Source organism: Zonotrichia leucophrys, chromosome 2 (assembly GCF_028769735.1).
Source record: "Zonotrichia leucophrys gambelii isolate GWCS_2022_RI chromosome 2, RI_Zleu_2.0, whole genome shotgun sequence".
Taxonomy (NCBI): domain Eukaryota; kingdom Metazoa; phylum Chordata; class Aves; order Passeriformes; family Passerellidae; genus Zonotrichia; species Zonotrichia leucophrys.
In genome coordinates, this window is record NC_088171.1 from 106,765,923 (window position 1) to 106,792,139 (window position 26,217).

Sequence of the window (26,217 nt, forward strand, 5' to 3'; positions counted from 1 at the left end):
AGCTCCTACAGTCCTCATCCCCTTTTTTTAAAAACAGATGTGATACTCCATTTTCTCCAGTCACTGGGGGCTTTGCCTGACTGCCGTGACTTTTCAAATATGAGAGAGTGGCTGCATAATTGAGAATTGTCACCTGAATGCCTGTGTTAAGGAAACATCCCTGTCCAGCCATCCAGGAGGCACCCAGGCAGTGACACTCACAGCACCTGGGCTGGCAGCAAGATTTCCTCTGGAGGCTCCCACCCATAGTGACAGTATAGGATTTGGGACTCATGCACCAGTAGGGAGCTAACTGGATTGCACAGCTGCAAGGCAGCCATTCCTTTCTGTGGCATTGCCCAACAGTGACAGGTTATAAATGGGCCTGACTTGGCTTGGGCTGGCAGGGAGAATAATGTTTTTTCTGAGGGGATTCAGCTCTAGTGCTTCGAATAATGTCTCTCATAATTTTTGATGTCATTCAGAAAGCAGCTCTGCTGAGCTGTGATGATGAATTGAGAGACTTGCCTTCTCCTCTGCTACTGTGTTGGTTTTACAGAGAATGATCATCTTTCACCTCCACCATCACCTGCTCCTAATGATCCATTACAGGTTGTACCTTTCTGCAGTGAAACCAAGGTTACCTGTTGAGGTAACCGTTGAGGTTACCAGTGAGGCTGTACCATTGTGTTGGGATGACAAATTGATTATGGATGCAGAGGTTCCATCTTTTATAGAGCAGTTTTCAGAGTAATTCCCTTTGTAGATCAAACAAATTATCTGTTAAAGATGAAGCAGCCATTAAATGCATGCCAGGCCTCAAGTACTACAAACTTATTTGGCATCCAGAATCTACAGCACAACTGGAATCAAACTGAGCAAGTTTGTCTTGTCAGGTAAGAAAGTCTGGGCATTCATGTCATCTTCCCAATTCCAACTTCCAGCTCTACAGCTTAGTGGTAAATAAATGAAAGATCACCTATTGGCAGTGCAATGCAGGGTTAGAGGTGACTTCTAAGAAACTACTGCACCAACACTGTCTGCCTGGCTAAAATGCTTGTGTTATATTTCACTGCCATTTGGTCCATGAAATGTGGCTCTGGCCAGGACACTCTACTCCTGAGGGCAAAGAAGGTAAGAGTGATGGCAAAGTGCTCATTGATGCAAAATGATCTTGCTGAAAATCTGTAGTTTCTGAAGCAGGTATTAAGGACCTAAGATGTAATCCATGTGCCCTGTGGCTAAGGAGAGGTGACTAGTTGGAATCCTAGTTTTGATTCTCCTTGACTGAAAGATCATTTATTCCAGAAGTGACCTAAGTTTTTCCACTTAGAAAAAAAATGGGGGTGGTTGCCTGTGGTGGCTGGACTTGGTGAGCTTCTGCAGCCATCCTTCCACAAAGAGCAGGAGAGCTGGTGCCCATCTCAGTCCTTGTCCAGCTGGAGAAATCCTCCAGCCTGGGGCTGTCCTGCTCCCCTCTCTGTGGAGCAGCAGAGCCTTTTGTAAAGGAGAGTTGAGCTTAGGTAGATTTCTAGATTAACAGTGGCTTTTTGTAAAAAACCCTAAACTTTTAGGCAAGTTTGTCAAAGTTCAGTTTCAGAAATACCAGACCAAATAGCCTCTGCTCTGACATTTTATTTTTTCATTTTTACTTGCTAGGTTGCAGGTGTTTGTCACCCACCTAACAAATGGTGTTTGCTGTCCCAGATCCCTTCTGTATCATGCTTGCTTTCCCTAGGTCTAGGTGTGCTTGTTTAAGACATAAAGATTTACAAAATGACTGGAACTAACAGCTTCCAATTCCCACAATTATGTCTTTTTAGCCTCAGGTGCCTGGGACATCCACCACACTCTAATGTATGGACCTTCTGTTGTCTAACTCAGTTGAGACAAGGTTAAAATTACCATGAAGCTTTTGTCCCACTGGAGGTGGGGGTCCTTGTTCCTGGGCAATGCTCAGCTTTTCCGGGGGGAAGATTAACAACATGGTCAGCTGTCACAAATACCTTCTCCAAATTATGTGATGCTAGAAAAATGAAGTCAGTAAATTCTCCACTTTTTGTTCTAGCAGGCTCTGATGTTCCAAGCACACAGGACTGGAAACCTGTTTCTACCCATGCCATGTTTGGACAGCCAGATGCTGCTGCAAGGAGGAGGAGAACACTACATTGCCTGATGAGAAATGAGCAAGCCCTGGTTCTAACTCTGCAGCTGAGAGCACAGCTAAGCCATGCAGAGCCAGTGATTTCCCAGTGGCCATCCCTCTGGCAGATGGGATGTCTGCAAAGACCCGCTGGCAGTAGCACACACTAAGTGCTCCTGCAGGAAGTTACAGTACTGCAAGGACAGGCTACCATTACATCACACCCCATGCCCAGAGCAGGGTACTGAAAAACAATGCTTGCTTCCCACATAGGCACATGCTACTGTTTGGATTTTACTACCAGAAACTTAATTTATCCCTTTTCAAAACAAAACAGAGATGATTGGTTAAACTAGTTGTCCTATATAACACACCCACACTGCTTTCCTCTGCTTGTTATTGTTTGCAAGTCCTGCTCTGATTTTAGTCTGAAAGAACCACAATTTTTAGCCTCATATTTATACATATCTTTTTGCCTCTAGCCTGAACTTTTAGTTGTTTGTGTAATATTCAGAGTGGGGCAAAATACCCTCCCCTTGGAGTGCATTTGGTAGTACCTAAAGAAGTTCTTCCACACTTACCTACTGAGTTCATGTTAATTTTTTAACAGGTAGAGAAGAGAGGCTGTTTGCACTTCAGGAAGGGGTCAGGATGGATGGAGTTTACATTGCAATAAATCAAATAATGTTAAGCAAATGTTCAAAAGAAAGCACCAGCAATTAGAACTGCATTCCCATGTTGAACATCCCCAATGTTAGCCTTGTGTGAACTGTGCCCCCTGCCACATCTGCTGGAGCTGTTCCAGTGAGGAGCCGCCCATGCTATAGTCATGGGGAGCAGGCAGGAACTAAATGTTTTGCTTTCCTTGGCACTCAGTGCTGTGTGACCTGCAGATCTCAGACTCACACCTGGAAGCTGCACAGCAGTCCAGACAGATTTCAAGAAGCTCTGGCCAGAGAAGAGGCTTCCTGCAGATAGAACAGGTACTAAAATCCTGCATCTACAGGTCACTGTGAGAGCTGGCCCCTGACAGGAAAAGCTGCCAAGGAAAAAGCTTTCCCTTATCTATGCAAATATGGGGAATGCGAGAAGTGCCTAGAATAAAAATAGAAAGCATCTCATTGCCTTATTAACAGTTTCAGTAGTCCACTCAAAGCTCAAGCTGCAGGAAGCTCAGTTCCCCAGCCCTCCCCACCCCCTTAGAAAGAGACTCTGCTTATGGAGAAGAGAGGTCCATGGAGCACAGGGAAACATAATACCTGTCCTCACTGCAGCAGGTTTTGGATGAGGCTTGCTCAGAAGGGGTCAGCACTGTTGAACATCACTCACTTTAGACTAGATGCAAGAAGTTTTGAAGCCTTTATTTAGTAGCAATTAAATTATTCAATTAACACTAACCTCCAGACAGCAGTTAAAATACTGTACAAAGAGCAGCTTGCCCTCTAGAAGCTCTGTACACAGTTCAGTATAAACAGACTAAGATTGAATGCACCCCACTGAAAAGGGGTAAAGCAGCTGTGCACAGGAGGCCTCACTGAGGTGCTGTACTACCTTTGAAATGCACAAGACTTCCTCGCAGGGAGTTTGCACAGTACAGACACAGTCCTGTCCCCCTGCCATGTTCCACCAGGTTGTTCCTGGACTGATTAGGTTCTTGCAGTGGTGCTGGGCACCGGAACTTCTAGTGCATGAAACAGATTCTTTTAAAACCTGTTACTAGTGTGCAGTTCAAATCAAATCTGTAGATATTTAAATGGCTCTTAATTCCTTAAATCATAAGGTTGGTAGCAAAACAGGAGAGCAAAATCCAAAACACACTGCACAAAACATTGAATAAATAACCTCTGAGTAATGTTACCAGCTTAAACAACTGCATTACTGCTCCAGAGATGTGAACACTTCTGGAATCTCCTGAGCAGAGCTCAGCTTAAAGGAATTACTTTAGTAAAAGAAAAGTCACTTTATGAAAAATTACATCTTTACAGAAGTGACACCCTTTACTTCATTTAAGAATAGAATATTGCAATTACTTTGTGTGCTTTTTAAACATTCCCATGTCACAATAAATAAAACCAGTTTTACTTGTGCCAATGTTATCTACAAAATAAAGTATTCACAGAACAGCTGAAGGTGTTCTATTCCTCATACACCGCAACCTAATATAGGTGTACTCAGGGCAGCTTGAAACCACAGCAACTTTGTCCGTGCAGGACCCACCATCAGCCAGAAAAGTTATTCCCCTACCTTTAGGACTGCAGATCATGTACCACCAGATTTATTGCAGAGTTGCTTAATATTCTGTTTGATAACATGTCAGTATTTTCAGGAGATAAGTAGAACAAGGGAAAACATTAAAACAGATTAAGACTTATTTGTATGAGTCAGAGGCTCCTTACTGCATTTTAATAAATATCAGGCAAATTAAAGTAGTTTCTGTCCCAGTAGTTGCCAGAGTAAAGCCAGTCCTGTGTACCAGTGTGGGGATTGGGGCCTTGGTGGAACCATCTGCAAGGAAACACACAGCATGTTAGTGAAGCTATTAAGACTCACTTGTACAAGTTTAGAACTACTTTGCTGCATCTTCAGCAGATGGTATAAAATACACAGCACAAAATAATTGTTGCAGGAGTCCTCTTGGTTTTAAATTTGTGAGTTTAAAGTCATGTTCAGTGATTACATTTCCCCATTTGCAACACTGCTTAAACATCTCTGAGATGGAATTACTGACACCAGTGTTTTGCTATTTGAAGCTGCCAAGATTACTGCATAAAAAAAAGACAGATACAGCTTTATTTCAAAGCAGTTTTGAAAAACCATTCTGGCATGCACAAGCAGTAATAGTTTTTGCAAGACATGTAAACACCACAAGCACTGCAGTCCTGAAAACAAATATTATATCCCTGGATCTAAATTACCCCTTGTTTTTTTAAAGCCTTGTTCATCATAGAATTGTAGAGTGACCTGGGTTGGAAAACACCTTAAAAACCATCCCCTTTCTTTGACCTTTCTTTTCTGGTTAACATATGTGTAGAAGCCCTTTGTGTTATTTTTTTTCCCAATGCTTTGCCAAGTTCTGGCTTTGCCTTGGCCTTCCTTACCCCATCCCTATGTAACTCAGCTCTCTGTTCTTCACAGGCGACCTGTCCTTGTTCCCACTGCCTGTGCTTCCTTCCCTTTGGTTTGACCAGCAGGAAACTTGGAACAAGTGTGCCAGCTACCCTCAATGAGGATGAAACATCACCCACAGGCTGCAGGAGGAGTTCTGGATTATGACAAGTTAACTCTGTTGTGTTATACTGTTGGCAGCAGGAGACTCAATCTGAATACCCAGAAAGCTGATTCCATCTGCACAGAGCTACTTGCAAGCTTTTACTAAGCTTGTTATTATAGAAACACTCATGTTGAGCACCTGCTTTCTTTCCTTTCTTCCCTCTTCCTGCTTAATCTGGAGGCACCACATAGCACACAGTGAATGCCACTTTCTGTTTGGCCCAGTTACTCAATCTTGTGCCTCAACAGCACACAGTACCAGACCTCAAGCATTTTAACTTCCTTCTGTATTTTGCCAAGCCACATTTATGGCACGAGCCAGCTTTGTAGAAGCTGTTTCTGTGGTAATGTGCTCCTCAGCTTCCTTTCACCTCTCACTGACCACAGAAGCCAGTTGTCTCTCTCTGTGACTCACTACAGTGACCACAGTCACATAAGTAAATGATCTGTGTGCAAGGCAGCCTGTTTAACTCTGCTCTTCCCTTCTCCAGCAATGTTTCAGAAGAGAAAAGGCACATTTGAACCAAATCTGATTTAATCTCTTTAAAAGGCAAAAACCCAAAGGCCACCAGTACTGCAGGGTTGTGTTACAAAGCAGGGCAGCTAACAGGCAAGTCTTGCTTGGCTCAAAGGACTTGAGAGAGCTGTGCTGCAAGAAATGCCTTGTGCTGCCTTCCTGGGGGTAACTGACCAGGTGAACACTCCAGTGTTCATCTGCTGCCCTGGTTGGGTTAACTGAAGTCAACAGAAGTCATTCACCCCTAGTACTGTACACAGCTCACTCCTGCTGCTCCTCCCACAGGAGGAGTCAGCTATTCCCAAATAAGAGGTGTCTGGATTGGCTTAGGTGTCCAGTTCACTGGTGACAGCAGCTCATTCCAGAGCTAAAGCCAAACACTTGCTGTGAAACAGGGCTATAAGCACAGTGACCTCAGCTCTCAGATTAAGAAATTCTACCAGCCCACAGCTCATTAGTGTGTCCTCAACACTTGTACAGGTCAGGACAGAGTGCCCCTCCTCCAGTGTCCACCTACTTCAATAGGAAGGGGAAAGGCAGTGGGAGGAACTAAGCCTGAGAGACCTGTAAGACCTAAATCAGGGATGTGGGGAAGATGGGACAGACTTCATGAAAATCAACAGACCACTGCTGTACTTCAGAACTGAATTAAATACTGTTACTCAGGACTTAAGATTACTGGTCAGCATCTAAAATATTCAGTGTTCATTACTCTGAACATTAATCACCTCTTGAGAAACACCTCACTTGTAAAATGGATTCAGAATAATAAAATTATATATATTAAATAAAAAAATCACTGGGCACTTTGGAGAATCGTCTTAGGAAGGAGGAATTCTACTAGACAAAGCAAGAAACCTGTTTTTCTGTGCAGGGAAATGGCAGCAGTTTAGATCTGAGCTCATAATGCACTGCAGAATAAGACCTACAAATGACCTGGGAATGGGTAGGACAGTTCTTCTTCACAGCATGCACTTTTCCCCCCAGAGCACAACTCTCCTTAAACTTAGCATTCATCCTTTATAGCCACACCTGGCATTCCTACTAAAGAGATCAGACACCAGGAATTTCTGCCAAAGCTTTAGGAACATCCTGGAAAGCAAAGAGTTCTTAAAGGATATCCCAGATTAGTGCTGAACAGTTTTACACAATGCACAACAGCAGTTGCAGAACCTTGTGAATGGAATCTGTGCTAATTATATAACCCAAAAACCACAGCTCTATGGGAATCCCCCAATTTCCAGCCTCAGGTGCTTTGAGCTATATTTAAGCTACTTCAGGCACCTGGAAGAATACTATGTAACTATCCCAGGTTTGAAAACACCTGGTGAGAGCTAGAAGCACTCTGAATTTGGGAAAGGAAGAGAAAGGTGCAAGGCTGTCCAGCACTTAGAGAACCTTCACAAAGATGTTATTCTCCATCAGTCTCTATGCAAACAAACCCAAACACTTCAGGAGAGCAGGCATAGGAAAAAGACAAAGGCAGACATGTCCAAACCTGGGATTTTGGGATGATGGGTGACTTCATTTCAAAAAAAAAAAAAAAAAGAAAAACGTGATTTATTGTTATAAACACTTTAAAGATATTTAATCCAGAGTGTCTGACTGTATTAATAATACAGAAGAGAGGAAGCTTACTTTTTTTAAGCTTAGCACTACTGTTGTTTTTTCTGAGAAGATAATGCCAACTCACTACTATGCTTTTAAATAGACTTTGGTCAAACTTGATTCATCTGGTTAGGTTTTCACAGCTTGTGTGTAAGAGCTCCCAGCTGACTCCTTGTAGTTTAAAGAAAACCCCCAAAACATCCTGGCAGGTCCCTTGTACGCTAACTTCTCCCTTAGCTCCTCTTTTGTAGTTAGGGGCCCCCTCCATAAGAAGGCAGGGTCTTGGATAACTGGGTGATAAACTGTGAGAACACAGCATTGTCAGCACAGAGCCATGGGGCTGAGAACTCGTGGGCAAGCTCACAAGGATGGAGCATCTCCTCTTCTCTTTGGCCAGGCATGCAAATATGAGGCAATAAAAACTAACCAGCAACACCAGTCCTTACCAGCAGCCCTCAGAGGTACCATCTTTGTCATGCCAGAAGCAAGAAGTGCTCAGAGAAGACAACAGTTTGTGTTTGCATATGGGTGTGCAAGCAGTGAGAGAGAGAAGGAGCCAGAGCAAGCCTGGGCCTTCCCTCTGGAACTACATCCCGCTGGGAGCGAGTTCTGCAAACACAAGGCAGCACTGCAGACCTGATGCTGTCTGTCTGCTCTTCAAGCTGACACAACACTCACTGCATGTCACCAGTGGAGACTGTCACCCAGCTTGAATGTTCAAAGCCTTTATGTAACCACACACACACAGGCAAGGGCACCAACCTCGTCTTCCAGTCTTCCTCTGACTTGGAACGGTTTTTGCGGGCGGTCCTTTGTTTTTCCTCTAGCCTCTTCTTTTCTTCACTAGCCAGATCTTGAAGGAATAAAAATACACAAAAATATAGATATTAAAGCATAATATATAAGACAGGGACATTACTTCATCTGACTCAGAAAATAAATAAGGGCAGTAGTAGAAAATGTCCATTTAAAAAGCCATCTACAGAACACTGATGGTTACTGGTTTAGTCTAAGAGCAAAGTCAGGCCAGAGGATCGGCCAGCGGCATCCTAGTCTTTAAGACTGCTAAATATATATTTATCCATGGCCTGAGGACTATGGAAATACGTCTACATGATAGCAAATGTGAGCTAAGGGAGGTGGCGTACGTAGAATTTATTTCAGTAGGGAAACTTAAGATATGACCAATTTATTTCAGAAATCTGGCCACCTGCTTCTTGTTGAGTTTTGAGTTAAGTTGCTACTAGTGCCTAGTTCCTCATCACCAGAGGTATGGAATACTCATTTCCAGATTACAAAGAATTGTCTCTGCAGCATCCCTTCATTTTTTTGGTAATGCAGTAATGCAGCATCCCAAACAAGCAGAGCAGTTGCTTCTCTTTGCCAAGAAAGGACAATCAGAAGGTCTGAGGAGTAAGTCAGACTCAGAAGCAGATTAGATGAAAGTCAATCTCACTTTCCTGAATCCTCTAAAAGCATTTCATAGACAAGTTTTCCAAGAATGATTTCTTAAACTATTTCTATCAGCCATTCCCTGTCAGCTGCTAACCCACTGTGTATTACTAGCTGCAATACAAACTTCATGCTTCTAGTGTATCATGAAGGAATATGGTCTGTTGCTAACAGCATAGTTATTTGCTCTTTAAATTTACACAGACAAATTACTGGGGATGCACTGAACCAAATATATCCATCATCCTGGCCACAAAACAGTTGTACAGGCAGGAGAGAGTGGTGGTGGGAATTCCCTGATCTGTTTTAAAAGCCTCCAAGAAACGGTTAGCAGCTTCTGAGTAAAAAGAAATAAAACTGCACAACTGCACTGTGTTACACCAAGACACTTATTTTTATTGCTAGATCTCAGACTACTTACCAGAAGTCTCATAGTTTTTGCCCTGTTGTACAGCTGAAACCAAATCAGGGTTTCCTGACTTACCCCAATCAGTTAGCCAGAGAAAACAAGAGCCCCCATACTGTTAGTCTACAAAGCTGGCCATCCTGCTTTAATGTTGGTTTAAAAGCACACTATTCACTGGAAGTCTCATCATGTATTTCTAATTCACTATTCTAGGACAGCAGAAGTGTTCAACTCCCAGTGAAGTATAATTTTGCATCAAGTGTATTTTTTGGCTTTAATAGTTTTAACTGCATTTCTCAGAACTGGCACAACAAAACACTTCCTCTGGATCAGGCTGATGGAAACAGACAAACTGAAAAGTTCATTAATATTTCTTTAACACGATGCAGGTATTGTTTATCAACACTTGCTTTGGTCACCAGTCTAAACCACAGCAGCAGATATGGGTGACTGTGAAGAAGATCACCTCCATCCCAACCATCCCCTGTACGGGTGGGTGACACCAGAAGCTCAACACAGCCTGCAGAAGGTTGTGTTAAAGAGTTACTGCCTGGCATCGTGGAGGAATGCATGGGGAGCTACTTCCTCCGGCTGTTCATCTAACAACTTTTTTCCCCAGTCCCTCAGTTTTAAGAAAAACCAAAACCCCCTTTGCCCATAGCTGAAGTTACCTATTTCTCCATTTTCCATAGCTCTGATATCTGGTCGTAGCCGGCAGTCAGTTTTGGGAATGACACTCTCCATTTCTTTGTCCAACTCATTCAAAGCCATAGCAAAGCTTGTAAAATTATACATCTGAAATTCAGAGACAAAGATGAAAGGTGACTTTACGACACCTCTAGCTACTGTGTAAATACAAAAGGAAACTGCTGTCTAAAAAGAAACATCCAAGTGCTTTTGTATTACTTAATCAGTCAATATAGGATTGCTCAAGATACCAGCAAAACTGCACTGTCAGGCAGTGTAGGTGATCCTTACTGTTTCTGCTTAAGGAGGCTAGCATCCAATTACTCAGTGCACTATTTCTCCCTTATCTTCTTTTTCCAGTCCTACTGGTATTTTCTCTATCTCTGTGGACAGATGTCCCCCTTGATTAATACAGTGGGGGCATCTTTTCTGTACCACTTTCTTTGTCTTCTCAGTTGCACAGAATACCCTTGTATTCTGCCTAGTGGTTCTCCAGCTTCACAGCCCTTCCCACACCAACCTGTGCCATGCAGGTCTGTCCTTGGAAATGTCTGGCCTCTAATAAAGATCTTCAGTGTGATTTCTTACAAGGCTGGTGCCTCAGTGGGTGAAGCAGGGTGGAGAGAAGAGGTGGGGAAAGGCCCCATGCCCCTATCTACATGAAGCATCCCATTTTCCAGAGAAATTCCACAAATCCTAGATTGATCCCTGTGGCAGATATCCTTCCAACCCCTCATTAGAAAGATACAGTTGTGGTGGGGAGGCTTGTTGCAATAAACAGGCAAACCCAGACTTGCTAATGACAAAGACAACAAATGGATGTGCTTTCTGTAAACCATACAGAGTAACAAGGTAGCACACACTTTCAATAAGGAGGAGCATAGCTGACCTGTGCTGAATTTGGGGGTCTTGGAGTTATCTTCCATAGTAAAACACTTCCAGGAATAACATACACACTCTCAGAGTCAGGCAATGGCATCTCATCTGATTCCTCGGTATTGCCCACCTAAAGGCAGCACACAAAGAAAAGAGTGGTTCTTTGAAATCATGAACCATTTACACCCCATCATTCCAATACTGGAACTTACAGAAAATTATTTCCTTGACTAAAGTGAGTAATTTCAGCAAAGAAACTTTTCTTGCCAAGGATTGAGGCATTTACATAGCACACATACTCCCAATTCTCTCCCAGTGGAACTCTACCAACAGTTTCTTGCATCAACATCTTTGTAGATGTAAGCTGGATGTTCAAGCGCTAAGAAATGTCAATTTTTCCACCTCAGAGATGTCCTCTTTCCTCAAGTACAAGCATTTTCATGCCTGATACTTAACTTCACTATTGCTTCATTAAAGGTGAAGAATGGAAGCCACATTCCTCATCCTTCCACAACAAAGAAATGCCAGCACATCATGCAGATGCTGCCCAGTTTGTGCACAACAAAAAGTCCTTTCTACTGCTCTGTGCCAAGAGGAACCTTCCTTTGCATTAACCACTGCACCACAGAAATGGCAAACTGCAATTGTGAAATTTATATCCTAAATTATCTACAGCTTCTGGAAAGGGGATGAAGGGTGACACATACAACCTTGAGGCAGCTGTAGCCACAGGACTTTTCCCAGCAAGTAAAAAAACCCACAGAGGGTTACTGGGGCAGGAGAGTAGCTGGTGATCACAGTGTAGGTGTGACCTGAGCTAGATCTGAACCATTTCCCATTTTACACACAGCTTAAAAGCAGCTGGGCTCTGATGCTGCTGACATTAATTCCACCACAGAAGTGGATGCTGGAAGATCAAACTAAAGCCATGCTGGACAATGCGTAAGGCTCTCCCAGGAAAACCTGCTGTCACAATCACAGCTAAAAACAGCAGCACGTTTCAGAGATCACCAGAGATTAACACCAAACTTAAAGGCAACTAATGCTTTAAATACTTTGGCTACAGGCCAGCAGCTTTAATCCTGCTGCTAATAAGCTTTGCTCTGCCATGGTTGCATCAGATAATACTGAAAACATCCAGTACCCAACATGCACTCCAGTTGTCCTCTGAGATTATTCATGTGTGGCACTTCCAAGAAAATCAAAAGTAGTAGTAAGGATTCTGCTTCACTGAGAAGCCTTTCACCGTGCTTCTAATAATGAAAGTCAGCAGAACAATGTGCAGACCAGGTTCAGCCCCTCAGCTCTTAGGAAGACAAACAGGGCTTTTAGTTGACTGTATCTGAACTGGCAACCCATCATTCTGTTCCTTAAATGATCTTGATCAGTCCTTCAGAAATTGAGAATTTGAAGCAGAACCCATCAGAAAATTATCCTCGTGTCAAAACAAAGACAATTCTATATCAGACTGTCAAACTCCAAGGCTTTTATAGAAAGGCTACAATACACAATGCAATTTCTGCCTTGTTGGAGAAGACTTTAAAATGGCATAAGAATTACAGAGAAATAGGTAATGTGGATTTTCATGTGCTCTTGACACAATGATCCATATTTTATGCTCAATGCTATTCAAGTATTCAGTATATTGCTGTGAGGATAGTTAACAGACCTGCCAAAGCAAGACCTCTATAAATGAGGTGTCTCTAAATGTGGCACGTGTGAGGGCAATTGCTATTGCCTATATTATTCTCTTCCATGTATTTGCATTGAAAATTCTGCACAAAATGCTTCATCTTGATTAAAAAAAGACTCCAGTTCATTCAGAGCAGAACCATCCTGGTCTAACTGTGGGTCTACTATAACTCTTCTGATGTAGTAAAATATCACCTTTGCATACATGAAGGCTTGTCTAGTTCCCTGAAAAATTATTTTCCCCTAAGTTTTATTCCTATAAAAATGAAAGGGATTCAGGGGAAAATCTGGGGTAAGTTGCAAAAGGACGCTCATCTGAGCAGGTTCCCTCGAGGAAGGCAGAAGCATTTCCTGATTGGTAGCAATGTAGCACTAAGTAGTAGAAGTAATACCTGGAAAACTACTACATAAATCTGGAAATTCTAATGAGAAGTTAAAAAAGCCATGTACCTTCATGCCTGAATGAATCCTTCCCTCCCATGAAGGGACAAACCACATCCAGATGTTGTATGTGAGACTTGGCTCACCTAAATGCCCCAAAACCGTAGAATGTACCAGCTCCTCAGACAAGGGGCAGTGGGAGCACATATTCAGCACAGAGTAACCTGGTTCATACCTAGCCTAGTTCATACAGAGCCTTCAGTTTTCTACATAGAAACAGTTCTGATAATTGAGTAGGAAAAGCACACCTAGAGTCAGAGCAGCACTGCAGCTTGAGCTTTATGCAACAGGATGCTTCATTTCAAAGTGAAAAGCAGTGATCATCTTGAACATTGTTGGAAAATGCAAACAGGCAGCTGAACAAAGACACAGGGAGTGTTTTTCTTTATTCCTTCTTCCTAGAGTTCTCCAGGTCAGACTCCCAGAGAAGCAGCAATCCCCAGTGCTTTACCACTCCCCTGATGACAAGCACTGGAGCAAGCTCAGACACAGCAACAACCTGAACCTGCACAGGCACAAGTGCTGTCAGAGTTCTCCCTCTCTTTTCTTTATAAGTTTCTTCAAAAACTATCAACACCCAAACAAACAAACAAACAAAACCTGGCTGCAGTCACCAAAGGGGAACAATCCCTGTTTAAACTACTGTCCCAGTGACTGCTCTTCACCAAGTTGTGTGTTGTCACCATCACCATTCATCCTAAACAAAAAGCTTACTGCTAACCAGAAGTTTGGAAGAATTATGAATGAGGCTTTTTCACAAGAGAAAAAAAAATCAATTGTGAAGAAAAATAAAAAATTGCCAGCACTTCTACAGCTGTGAAAATTTAATAGAAAGCAATAAAAAAAATCCTTGTAAAAGCTGGAAAATATTATCTTCTATCAATTTAAGAAACTAAGCTGTCCTTCTTCTAAGAAACAAAATCCTCCCTCTAGAATATGTTATTATACATGATCAGAAATGGCCCAACTAATGCATATGTTATTTCCTCCATGTAACTTTGGAGGAAGAAGCAGGTCACAAACTAGACAGTATTTCGATCACACCAAGTTTTGGGAAGTTTGAATACAAATTCAAGAGAGAAAAAGCATTTTATTCCTTAATATTGGTACTCATCCAATCTGTTTTGTATCCTGCCAGGAAAGAGAAGATAAGTGAAGGAAATCGTAATGCTCTTAAATGCTACTAAAATATTTAGCTGCCTGATCATGCTTTTGAGATCCCAACTCTTTACATGATTAATACCTGTTTACTGCTTTTCTTCTCTTCTGTATTTTTCTTGTCGTTTTTCTTGTAAGCTTCGAATGTAGCTGGGTCAACACTGTACAAACACTCAGTCCACTTGCCATATAATGCACAGAGTTTCTTTTTGCTGTCATAAAAAGCAGACTAAGTTTACAAAGGAGCTTAAAGAGATTTATTTCCCACTTCAGACAAAAATATGTTAAAGAAGACCTTTTGAGGGCAATTTTAAAACTCCATTACTGGTACTGCAGAATTCATAACCCTGCTGTTGCAGGTTCTTGCCTTTGAAAGACTCTGTAAAGGCATTCAGTTCTACAGCTCCCCTCAAAACCAAGGGCAGTCTTTTGTTTCCCATTTGGAATTAAGCTGTTACCTTTTGTCCTGAATGTAGCCTTCAACTTTGTGCAGCTCCTTCCCAAAGAGGCCACAGGGCTTGAAGCTTAGTACACACTTCTCCCCAGTTCTAAAGGCAAAACAAGAGAGCACTAATTACTTCCAAATGCTTTTCCTTTTCAAACTTGCAAGAACTGAAAGTGCTCACACTCTGAACTTACTTATGGTTAGTTATTTCCACATTTCCATACTGCTCAATCCAAAGTTTGCCCACAATAATGTTATGCACACAGCAGGTAGGGTTTGTCCATGTGTAGGCTTCATTGTGCCTAAGGGAAGGGAATAAAAATTAAAATACTGTATCTGTGTACAGGATGTCTGTCCTCAATAAGCCATCATCACGCCAAGCCTTGAAGTGGGCATGGCAATAAGTCAGTAAACCCAAGAAGTTTATTAACCTGTTGCTACTGATTTTACCAGCTCCTTGGAACAGTCACTTTGGTGTCATCACTGTTAGCATGGAAAGGTGTGAGGAAAGCCAACAGGACTCAGGCATGCTGGCTTTAGCAGAACTGATGCCCAGGCACTTGGAGAACATCCAGGCCCAGGTCCCCACTGGTGCTATTAGCAGCATGCATGGGGAAACAATGGTAGTTCTTTTCATCTTCCCATCCCCTCCTCCCCACAAAGTGATCTGCCCTCAGGCTTTGGGATGTGGGTGCTGGACACCTCCATTCCTAAGCCTGAGACTAATTCACTCTAATCATCAAGGATGAGGCACTGTACGCCTTCAATTATTACCAATCCACTTACTCAAGAAGCTCCAAAGTCATCGTGCCTTTTGGTTCTGCTTCCACACTCTTGCCCCAGAATTTGAGTTTAGGATAAATTGATCCATGAAACACAAAATCATTATTTAAGCCTTCAGCATAGAAAGCACTGATTGGTGGATGATGGCTGACTTGCTCTGAGAGAAGTCTAAATCCAAGATCATCTCTGTAAAATAAAGATAACCAAACCATGTACCTACGTATCAAGTGTAGTGAAGTTGCAGCTATCCCTTTTCCTGAGGTGAAAGGGATAGTTGGATCCATGCATAGTTGCTGCACTCAGTGCAAGACATAATTAAAAGCCTAGGCTAAACTGAAAAGATCAACTACAACACAGAACATCCTCATCCTAAACTACTAAGGACTTAATATAAAAAAGAAACAAGAACTACCAGATCTGATGAGTCAATATAGCTACTTTTGATACTGATCTCTTTCTTAAATCTTCACCTAAACATGAGCCAAAATATTAACTGAAAGGAAAATCTGCCTTGTGTAGCTGTACCTAATAATAGGCTCATGCTGCTTATTAGGTACTGTGAACACTCCTGTACACTCTCCTTATGTACCATTCACATTTTTCATTCATAAGTTTTAGGGGAAAAAATTAATTTTTGTAGCTAAAACTTGCTTTTATACCTGGCAAATTTAATTTGCCTGCTCTGAATTGAAAAGTTAAGTAGTTTCTCTCCACTGAAAGGTCAATTGGTGAACATCAACACGCAGTGCATGCACCCGCAGCAGCTGCTGGGAGAATGGCTGGAAGTTTATGAGCTCAAGTGCAGTCTGCAAGCCAGCCAACAGATCTAATGAACCATCTCTGCCATGGAATGCCCTCTCCAGTGCAGCAGCTCTGTTCATTACCTGATCAGTTCATAGGTCTCTCCAAGCAATGGGTTGAACGGCTTCCCAGTACGTTCCCACTGCGAGGCTACAGCAGACACAGCAAATGCAGCCACACACTGCTCGGAAGAGTAAGGTCACACAGTTAGCCAACAGTAGCCATGGTGTTACAGAATATCAAAATACTTCCCCAGACAGGTGTCCTGGTTTCTGCTGGGATAGAGCTGATTTTCTTCCTAGTAGCTGTCTTGGATTTAGATTGAGAACAATGCTCATAACTCAATGATGTTTTAATTGTTGCTAAGCAATGTCCAGCAACAAAGTCAAGGACTTTTCAACTTATTATACCACCCCAGCAGGCTGGGGGGAACAAGAAATTGTGAGGGGGCACAGCTGGGAGAGCAGACACATTGACCAAGGGGATATTCCATGCCATATGACATCATGCTCAGTATATAAATAACCTAGAGGGGAAAGAAATCTGGCCAGTGGCTCCTGCTGCTTGAAAACTGCCTGGGCATTGGTCAGTGGTCAGTGGATGACTGCACTGTGCATCACTTATTTTGTATACTCAAATTATTATTTCTTCTCTTCTCTCCCCACCCCCTTCCCAGTTCTATCTCCCATCCCACGGAGGAGGTGGGGGGAATCAGGGTGAACAAGTGGCTGTCTGGTATTGAAGCTGCCTGCTGGCTTAAACTGTGACAGTTCTGGTCCTGTACGAACTCCCACCACACGGGTCACATGCACCTGACTTATTGTACATCTCTGGATAGCTGCTTGTCATTCAGGTCTTCATAAATCACCTCCAGCAGGGCAGCTTCCCTCCGGTACTGACACCTTTCTCCAAGGTGCTCCACTTGTCTGGGTGACGTGTAACATCACCCTTGAAGGAATATCTTTCCTTCACATCTGACATGAGCCACCTCCACAGTGACTTGTGTCACTTTTCCAATCCCTCTGCCACTGCCTCAGTTCCTAAAAAGGGATCCTACCTGATTGGCTTCCTTATCCTCCAATTCCAGACTACTGGCTGTTATTACCCCAACACTGGAGCTGGCTGGTGACAATGTGTTCAGCCGAAATCTTTTTGTGTATCTCACAGCTCACTCAGGGACAGGGATTGTGTGGGTACTGCCTCATGTATGAATCTTTCACCTTCCTCCTCCCCAGTCAGCAGCTATCTCTCCTCCTCCTGTTCTCTCATGACAGCCCTGCTTCAGAGTAGCCTGTCTTCTCTACATCTTTCTCCTGCTTCCTCTTGGGAGAAACTCCTTCATCCCTTACTAAAGGAGCTGATTTTTGCTTCCAACACTTCCTCTTGTGTGTAGGGGTGACTGACACCAGCACAGGTTGGTTCTTAGGTTCAGCAGTGGTGCCAGACAGGAGTCGGAGTAGCTCCAGTGCCACTTGTTCTATTGTCAGATCTGGAGGCCTTCTCTTCTTGCCCTTGAGAGTACTGATGTGTTGAACAGAGCTCATTAGGCCTGGGCCAGGCCCCAGCACCTTGCAGTGAGTTCTGTCACTCTAGAATTGCCAGGGTGACAGCATACTTTTTCACAGAATCACGGAATAATGAGGTTGGAAGAGACCTCTAAGATCATTGAGTCCAACCTATGCCATAACACCTCAACTAGTCTATAGCACCAAGTGCTATGTCCATTCTTTTTTTAGATACATCCAGAGATGGTGATTCTACCCTGGGCAGAGCATTCCAGTACTTTATTATTCTTTCGGAGAAATTTTTTTTACTAATGTCCAACCTGTGCCTTCCCTGACATAGCTTGAGACGGTGTCCTCTGGTTCTGTCAGCTGCTGCCCAGTGGAAGAGACAAACCCCCACCTGTCTACAACCTCCCTTCAGGAAGTTGTAGAGAGCAATAAGGTCACCTCTGAGTCTCCTTTTCTCTAGGCTAAACACCCCCAGTTCCTTCAAAGGTTCCTCACAGGGCTTGTGTTCCCAGCCCCTCACCAGCCTCGTTGCCTCCTCTGGACATGCTCCAGCATCTCAGTGTCCTTCCCAAACTGAGGGGCCCAGAACTGGACACAGCACTCAAGGTGTGGCCCCACCAGTGCCGAGTGCAGGGGAAGAATGACCTCCCTGCTCCTGCTGGCCACTCTATTCCTGATCCAGGCCAGGATGTCCTTGGCCTTCTTGGCCCCCAGGGCACACTGCTGGTTCATGTTCAACCAGTTGTCAACCAGCACCCCCAGGTCCCTTTCCACCTGAGCACTGTCCAGCCACACCGTCCCCAGCCTTTCCAAACATTTTATTAATTTCTCAGGATTCTGCACTTGCTTAGAAGTGAAATTTCAAGACATTAGAGATGCCCACTATCCTAGTGCTTACCCAGACTATCCCACACACCCTGCCACTCATAGTTTTCCAGCCCTGGGGCAGATCTCTGGGTGGTATCCCCAAATAGTTGTTTTACCATAAACAAGATGAGAAACACATTCATGAGATGCAGCAAAGGAACAAATGGATTTGATTTCCTGATGATATTCAAAATTCTCAAGAGCTAATCAGCCTGGAGGAGAAGGGGATGATGGAAGAAGGTATCTCCTACATGGATAGGCTCTCTGACAAGAAAAGGCAAGAGGTGTAACTATGAATGGTTTCCTATAGATGGCTCCCAAGATGTGGAAATGCTGGCAATGCTGAGTACTAGTGCCAGCTCAGACACACCACCAGGAATCAAAAGACAGTGTTACAAAGTACAACAAAATGTTAACCTTAAACCAGTCCCCAGAGGTGATAAACAGCACAGCAGGGAACATATACAGCAAGTCTGATGTTGCATAACCCAGCTCAGAGAACATTCACAGCAGCAAATAAATCAACATTGCAACCAGAGACTACCAAACTAATATCATAAGTGCTTATAATGAATTTTCTTTATTATGCTCTGATCAGATTCATTGTTATCTCAACCCTTCAAGCTCTGCTCCTTGTGGGGTGCCAGGAAGGACTATTGTGGTTTAACCCAGCAGGATAAACACCACACATTTGCTCACTCAGCCCCTCCCCAACCCAAATGGAATGGGGGATAGACTGAGGGGATAAAAAAGGTGAAATCAGCAGGTTGAGATAAAGGCAGCTTAATAGGGCAGAAAAGCAAGAGAAAATAATAATGATAAAAGAATGACAATCATCACAAGTAATGCACAGCACAATGGCTCACCACCCAGGGACTGATGGCCCATCAGATCCTGAGCAGCAGCTCCCAGACAGCTTTCCCTGAGTTTATGTACTGAGCTTGACACCATCTGGTATGGAATATCCCTCTGGACAGTTGGGGCCAGCTGTCCCAGCTCTGCCCCCATCCCTGCTTCTTCTGTCCTTACTGGTGGGGTGGCACACAAGGAGCAGAAAGTCTTTAAATTACTGTAAACACAGCTTAGGCACAACTAAAACTGTGTTACCAGCATTATTCTCATTCTAAATCCAAAATACAGCACCATACCAGCTTCTAGGAAGAAACTGAACTCTATCCCTGTGAAAACCAGAACAATAAACAAAACTAGTAAATGAATAAGAGCACTCAACATGCAGCAAGTTACAGCAGCTCCTCTTACAATGAGGCTATGTAGAACAAGAAAGATCCCACAACACTGAGCAAGAGCTCACATGAACAAGCAAAGCCAACACACCTGCATCCTCTCAGTGGTGCTGGAAAGCGAGCTGGCTTTGTGGATGAGGTACGTGTGCTCCATGTACTCTGTCAGGCGCTGCAGGAAGCTCAGGGGCTCGTTGAATATAACCGGCATTGTGATCTTCGACAGCTCCTGATGCACAAATGAAATTCCTGTTACAGGCTGAATGATTAGATACCCTGACCCACAGCAACCCAAGTGTAATTGGCTTATTACAAAAATAAATGATGCTCTTAGTGCTAATGCAATGTGCTTGACCTGGGTCTGCTAATACTGAAAGGACAAAACCCTTATGAGCTCAGTAAGCAGAGCTGTGCTGGTGTTAAGGCTACTTTTAAAACAAAAAGCAAACCAAGCATCAAACTTCCTATCAATGAAAGCATTAAGAAGGTGAGATGAAACCATGGAAAGAAGTTTTAAGGACCCTTTTAAAGACTAAGTTATTTATTATTCCATAAACAGACATAGACCATAGGCCATCTAATCACTTAAACATATTACTTTTTTTGGAGGCAGGTGGGCAACTGGGGGGAGAAGAATAAGAAAGAACAGGGAAACACAGTGGTACAAGAGTAAAAAGAGGGATTTTGTATTCTGAAGAAAAAAGGGAGTTTGCAACAGGAATAAGAATTTAAAGGAAGCCCTACAGTTTGGATGCTATCTATTCTCTCTCTGCATTTTTAAAAAGCATGCCCTCTGAATGCATAACACAGCAATCGTTTAAACTGCCTGCCACAGCAAATTAAAAGGCTGTAAGTGTGACTGCTGGCCAAGGGTGAGGCAAACAGCACCATCCTGAGCCATAACAGCAGCAGCACCTGGCACCAGGAGCCTTGACAGATGCTTTGGTACAAGCCACTACAAGTTCTGCTGCCCCCCACAACTACAACTTCTCTGCAGAATTAAGACCCTTTATTCCTGCACATACCTTATGCAAGGCAGGCTTTCAATCTGTTCTTTGTATTTTGTAACACTTTTCCACTAAAGACACTGGGAGAAGCCTCAGACACTTCACATCAACTCGGGAGACTTGGAGCTGCTGATTCAGGCATTCCCCAGCATTTCCACACCTCATTGCTTGATGCTGCTCCTAACTACACCAAGGGGAGGAGGAGAAAACAACAGCAACTAAACCCACAAACTTTCCCTTCTGTAGACTACTGTTAGAGACTCACAGAGGTTTATCAGCAGCAAATATTCCCAGCCTATTGTAGGATCTAATGGAGAGAAGAGCTCTGCTCAATTCACACCTAGCTGGAAGCAGATTAGGTGCCAACGAGCTAACTCTGATCTGGCCACCGTCTGGGCAGTAACACCATGGAAGGGGGAAGACTCAGATACTAAGGGGAAGGGACAAAAGCAAAATGAAAGTGGTTGTTTTTCTGGGGTTGTTTTGTTTTTTCCATAGTCAAAATAAATTTTAAAAAAAACCCCGCAAAGTACTTAAAAGGCTCAAGTCAAGACACTTTTACTGAAAGAATATTGCTCTGACTAGTTCCTACCTTCTTAAGAAGGTAAAGCATAAAGCAAATTAAGCATAAATAAAGCAGCAAATTAATAGAGCATAAGTAGCAAATTAAAACAAAAAAAAAAACAACCTAAAACAAACCAACCCCATAAACAAACGAAAAAACACATACAAAAGACCTCTTCTCCCAAAAATGTTTTCGTTTGGGCCTCAAATAAAACAATCACTCCCCATTTTTTATCATAGCTTTCTGATTACCTACCATGCCAATGCATTTTCTTAAGATACTCCAGATACTGAAGTCATTTCTGGAAAACATTGGAGATGGTAAGCTTGTTCTGTGGAAAGAAACAAGGGAAAAAAGCAGAAGTAAGAAAAGTTTTCCAATACTAACCATGACTAAGAAATGCAAGTGCTTATTTATGAAAGGAACAGTTTCCCAATTTTTAAATTAAAATCCCTGGGGCAATAACAGTGCTACTTTGAAGCACTAGAACTGTTTTACCTACAAAGAAACACGAATTTCTTGAAAACCAGAACCATTAATTTTGCATAACACCAACGGAAGAAAATGTCTACAGCAGTCATCAGAACAGTTTTCACAATGGCACTACTAAGATATTTAGTTGTGTCTTCGTGAGAAAGTGGAAGTTAACTGAATAGGTACAAAAGTATACTCACTGTGTCTGAACAGATCTGAGGGTTAAAACAGTGTGTTTGCCTTGGGGTTTTTCTCCTAGTCACCTTTACACTGACACTGAAGGGTCACAACATTTTTGGCCTGTATAAAACCAGCCCTCAGGAACAACAGAAAAAAGCAGCACCACTAAAGAAGGGCAAACGGAGCAGCCTCCTCTACAGGGGGCTGACATATCCCAAAACAACTCACGAGCATACTTTCAGGGACCAGCATTTAGGCTGAGAACACAGCATGCATTTCTCAGCCTCACGGAAATCAAGCACGCAGTTTGGTCAGTTTTCTCACTGCTACTGAGCAGCTCAACTCTTAATCCAATTTACTTCTAGAAAGGCATAAATACTGGTCAAAGTCCTTTGTCCTTTGACAACACAAATCCATTTTTGGATCATGATGCTATTGCCAACAAGCAAAATTCACATTTTTTCTGTTCTTATCAACAGATAAAAATTACCTAGAGCTTACTCAAACTGCATGAACTATTAAAGTTTCAAAGTTTAGTTAACTCCAAATTATTGTAGTGCTATCCTAACCAAGGTTGTCTTCTCTATGCTCAAGGTAGCAAAAGCAATCTTTTTCAGAGAGTGTGAACAGGCTGTACCTTCCTTCTCCACTCCACCTTTCTGATAAACAGAAACACTGCCTTTAGAAAAAAAATACTCAGGCTAAATTGCTTGTTTCAGTAGCCCTACTTGCTGTGCTACCTCTCCTACTTATCTGCCACTGAAACACCTTTACCAGGGCTGATGCTTCAGTTTTCAGAAAGAACAAAACCAAGAAATGTTCCTTAAAATCAAACAAGCCCCATCCCATCAAAAACTCAGTCATGTCTGATCTCCTCATGGTAGCACACTATAGCATTAGCAAGTAGCTACAAGCCCAACACTGACTTGTTCTACTCCGCTCCCCTGCAGAGGATGAGTGGGTAGGAGGATTTATTTTAATTGACCAACACACCACCACTCACTCCCCAGTCTGAATTTTCACTGAGACAAAAATATTTTGTGAAAAAGATCACCCTTAATAATAATAAGTATAACATACTTCTGTGGATGTTTTGATACATATGTCCAGGAGAGGACAGTGTCCACCAACGACTCAGTCTTATCTTCACTTGTAATGTTACCTTGTTTTTCCTGTGTATCCTTTAATGCAGGCAGTCAGCAAAGTGGGTATTTTTGTTTTAGTAAGTCCTTCTGCATGTTAAACACATTAACCCTTAGTTTGCTGAAGTATACAAAGAAATTGCTTTCCTTACATACTAAAACTTACATTTTCATTAAAGTTAACCTGCCCTTTTGTTCAGTTTGAAGGTTGGCATTCAGTTTCAGCCACTCATCCGTATTTGCTGCCTGTATCAGTCAAATCTGCTGTGGGAGTCAGTTCTCACATCCCTCTAGAACACACACACACACACTGAAAGAACAAAGCAGTTTCAAGCCACCAAGGAAGATCCCAGGGACAAGTAAGGACATGTGGACAAATGACAGGCAGCCAAGACTTGAGGCCTACTAACCTTGACATACTCCCTGTGATTAAACAAATTATTTTTGAATACAAAAATTCCTCTCCAGATGTCAGCTTCAAAAACAACTCGGGAAGTTAATTTTAGCTTTAAGTGACAAAAACATCTGCTGGAATTTCTGTGCAGTAGAACAGATGAGATTTATTTTGGATCCTTTACTTAAACAAAAAAACACTTGCCCAAAGCATTAGCTATTACACATCAACTGCTACAGGAATCTTGTGAGGAAGGAAACATATGGAGTGAAAAAGGCACGTTTAGCTTGCTTTTCATGCCAACCTGAACAAACAGTCTCCTGGCTCCCATGAAACTGAACACCAACATGTTTGCATTCTGAAAGGCCCCCAGTGCAGGGACCAAAGGGAAAGCTGACAACAAAATTCAGCAACAAGAGGAAAACAGCAGTGACAAGCGGATATAAAATGTTGGCACTTCATTCAGAACATTTTTATGCACTGGAGTTTTTGGGGGTTTGCTTGGACTTTTCTGAGGGGTGAGGTTTTTCTGCCTTTTTTTTTTAAAGTTTGGCTCAGATGAAAAATATCCCCTCTTAAAAAGAAGTTATTTGCTTCCTGATTATTTACTGTACTACTTTGTCTCTCAACTCCTCTCCCAAAAAGTGTAACAAAAATTAGGTCTACTCTCAACTCTGTGAACAATCAGCAGGATGCACACTACATAAAAAAACCCAAACCAACAAACAAATAAAAAACCCCCACCAAAACAAAAAAAATCCCAAAACAACAACAACAAAAAATTCCCTAGAATAAACATGCAGACTATATGTGGTACTGGCTTCACCTATTTGTAGATGTACTTCCCAACACTTTTAATTCCTTGGAACCAACAGATTTATTGCTACATTTCCAAACCCAAAGCATGTATGCTCCCCCTGCCAAGCAAAAACTAACCTCCACTTCTCTGTGAAAACTCTCATCTACTGAAATAATATTGAGGCGCAGTTTAAAGCTCAGGTTGTCCAGATGAAGACAGAAAATCTTATTTAAACTGTGGGCTGAGCAGTGTCAGGTAATCTCATGTGCAACCTTAAAGGCACAGATCCTCTACTCACCTGAGGGTAGCAAGATTTTAAGCAAAAGAAATTAATATGATCTATTTTCTAAGGGACTTGTTTCCATGTGGTTAACACAAATAGAAGTTAAAAAAAGTAAAAGTTATAAGCAAATTCAAGAGTGTAAGGATGGAATTAATGGCTGTTAAAGCATTCTGAATCTCTCACTTTTCCTAGCATGAAGAGGTTACAGCTTTTGGTCTGAAAAGGCCCCAGGTGGGAAAGCAGGCAGTGCCTATTTGACCAATGCACACAGTTAGAACCAGACCCGCTGACAAAACAGGCACAAATCGGAGCCAGCAGCTCCAGGCAGGTAACACAGTTCTGAGGTCACATGAAACAGATGCTGTACCAGGCCAAACGTGGCTACTACCAACAGCCTCAGAAAAGAGGATAAAAATACCACACATCTCACATCCCCTGAGAAGGTTCTCTTGGAGGTGAAGTTTAAATTGTCTGAGCTTCTGGGGAGAAAGAGTTTGCATCAATATATTTGGGGACAACTCCCAGTGTGCCAGGTAAAAAAGCCTAATGTTACAGCTCAATCTATAATGTTGTTATAGTCATTTAATCCCATAAAATACAGCCATATATTCTATAGCCATTTAGTCACATAAAATAAGGCCACACATTCTTATCTAAATGCAAAAGAGATTCAAAAAAGTTTCCACTTTTCTTTAGCAGTAAATTATTAGCAAATTTATGTACCCATTTTACTCCAACATCCTAGGCTCTCTTTACTACTAGAAGACAGGCAGCTCAGAGAAACAACTGAGGCACATGTATTTGTTACTTTTCATTACTCTTCATAAAATCGGGAGCTCTGAAATGCTCCTCCAGTCACCTGCTCTCTGCAGTTCTGACAGCACTGTGCAGCATCACAAGAAGTTGGAAAGTAATTTTTTATAGTAGATGGAAGAGTAATTCCTGTTTGAACTCTTCAATACAGTGCAAGCCAACATGCACCATTATTTTCATGTTCATTATGTACTGCATTCTCTCTCCTCACTGTTTCCAAGGCAGTGAAGGCAATTCAGATGTTCACCTTCAACTACTGCTTCCTCCCCACTCACAAACTTCCTGCTCTGATTAGGGAAGGCACTTAGCCAAGGCCATAAATATCACTTTGCTAACAGCACAAGAGCAAAACAACATGCTTAGTCAGCTGGTTTATGTTATCTCTCCAGAACACTCATTCCTCCACCCAAGCCCTCATTTGCTTCAGTCTTTGTCTAGCATGAGACACACACAGGTCGACCCTTAAAACATCAGGTCTGATGCTACCAACTCACTTCAACAGCAAGTTGAAGTGAAGTCTGAACTACCAAGACACCAAGTAACTAAAGCCTATCTAGCTTCCTTCTGTAAAATTAAATATTATTTTCCTGGTTTTACTGAAATGTGGTGTCCTCATCATCCTGTACATCCAAAACACTTCCAGAATAGTCTCTTTGAAACATGCTGAAGTCTGGCTTTAT

The 26,217-nt window shown here is 42.4% G+C and overlaps 1 protein-coding gene across 7 annotated transcripts in view; it reads right to left on the reverse strand.

Moving 5' to 3' along the window:
* Positions 1–3,462: 3,462 nt before the first annotated feature.
* The window catches only part of OSBPL1A (oxysterol binding protein like 1A), a 78,790-nt gene continuing 56,035 nt past the window's right edge, over positions 3,463–26,217 (reverse strand). For all 7 annotated transcript variants that reach the window (XM_064705985.1, XM_064705988.1, XM_064705984.1 and 4 more), the window contains 11 exons: positions 21,708–21,783; positions 19,975–20,109; positions 16,342–16,439; positions 15,461–15,643; positions 14,869–14,976; positions 14,688–14,777; positions 14,315–14,441; positions 10,952–11,068; positions 10,047–10,170; positions 8,280–8,370; positions 3,463–4,627 (listed from right to left, as the gene is read on the reverse strand). In XM_064705985.1, the coding sequence (XP_064562055.1) occupies positions 4,525–4,627; positions 8,280–8,370; positions 10,047–10,170; positions 10,952–11,068; positions 14,315–14,441; positions 14,688–14,777; positions 14,869–14,976; positions 15,461–15,643; positions 16,342–16,439; positions 19,975–20,109; positions 21,708–21,783 (1,252 nt within the window). In that variant the 3' untranslated portion in view covers positions 3,463–4,524. The remainder of the gene's footprint in view (positions 4,628–8,279; positions 8,371–10,046; positions 10,171–10,951; positions 11,069–14,314; positions 14,442–14,687; positions 14,778–14,868; positions 14,977–15,460; positions 15,644–16,341; positions 16,440–19,974; positions 20,110–21,707; positions 21,784–26,217) is intronic.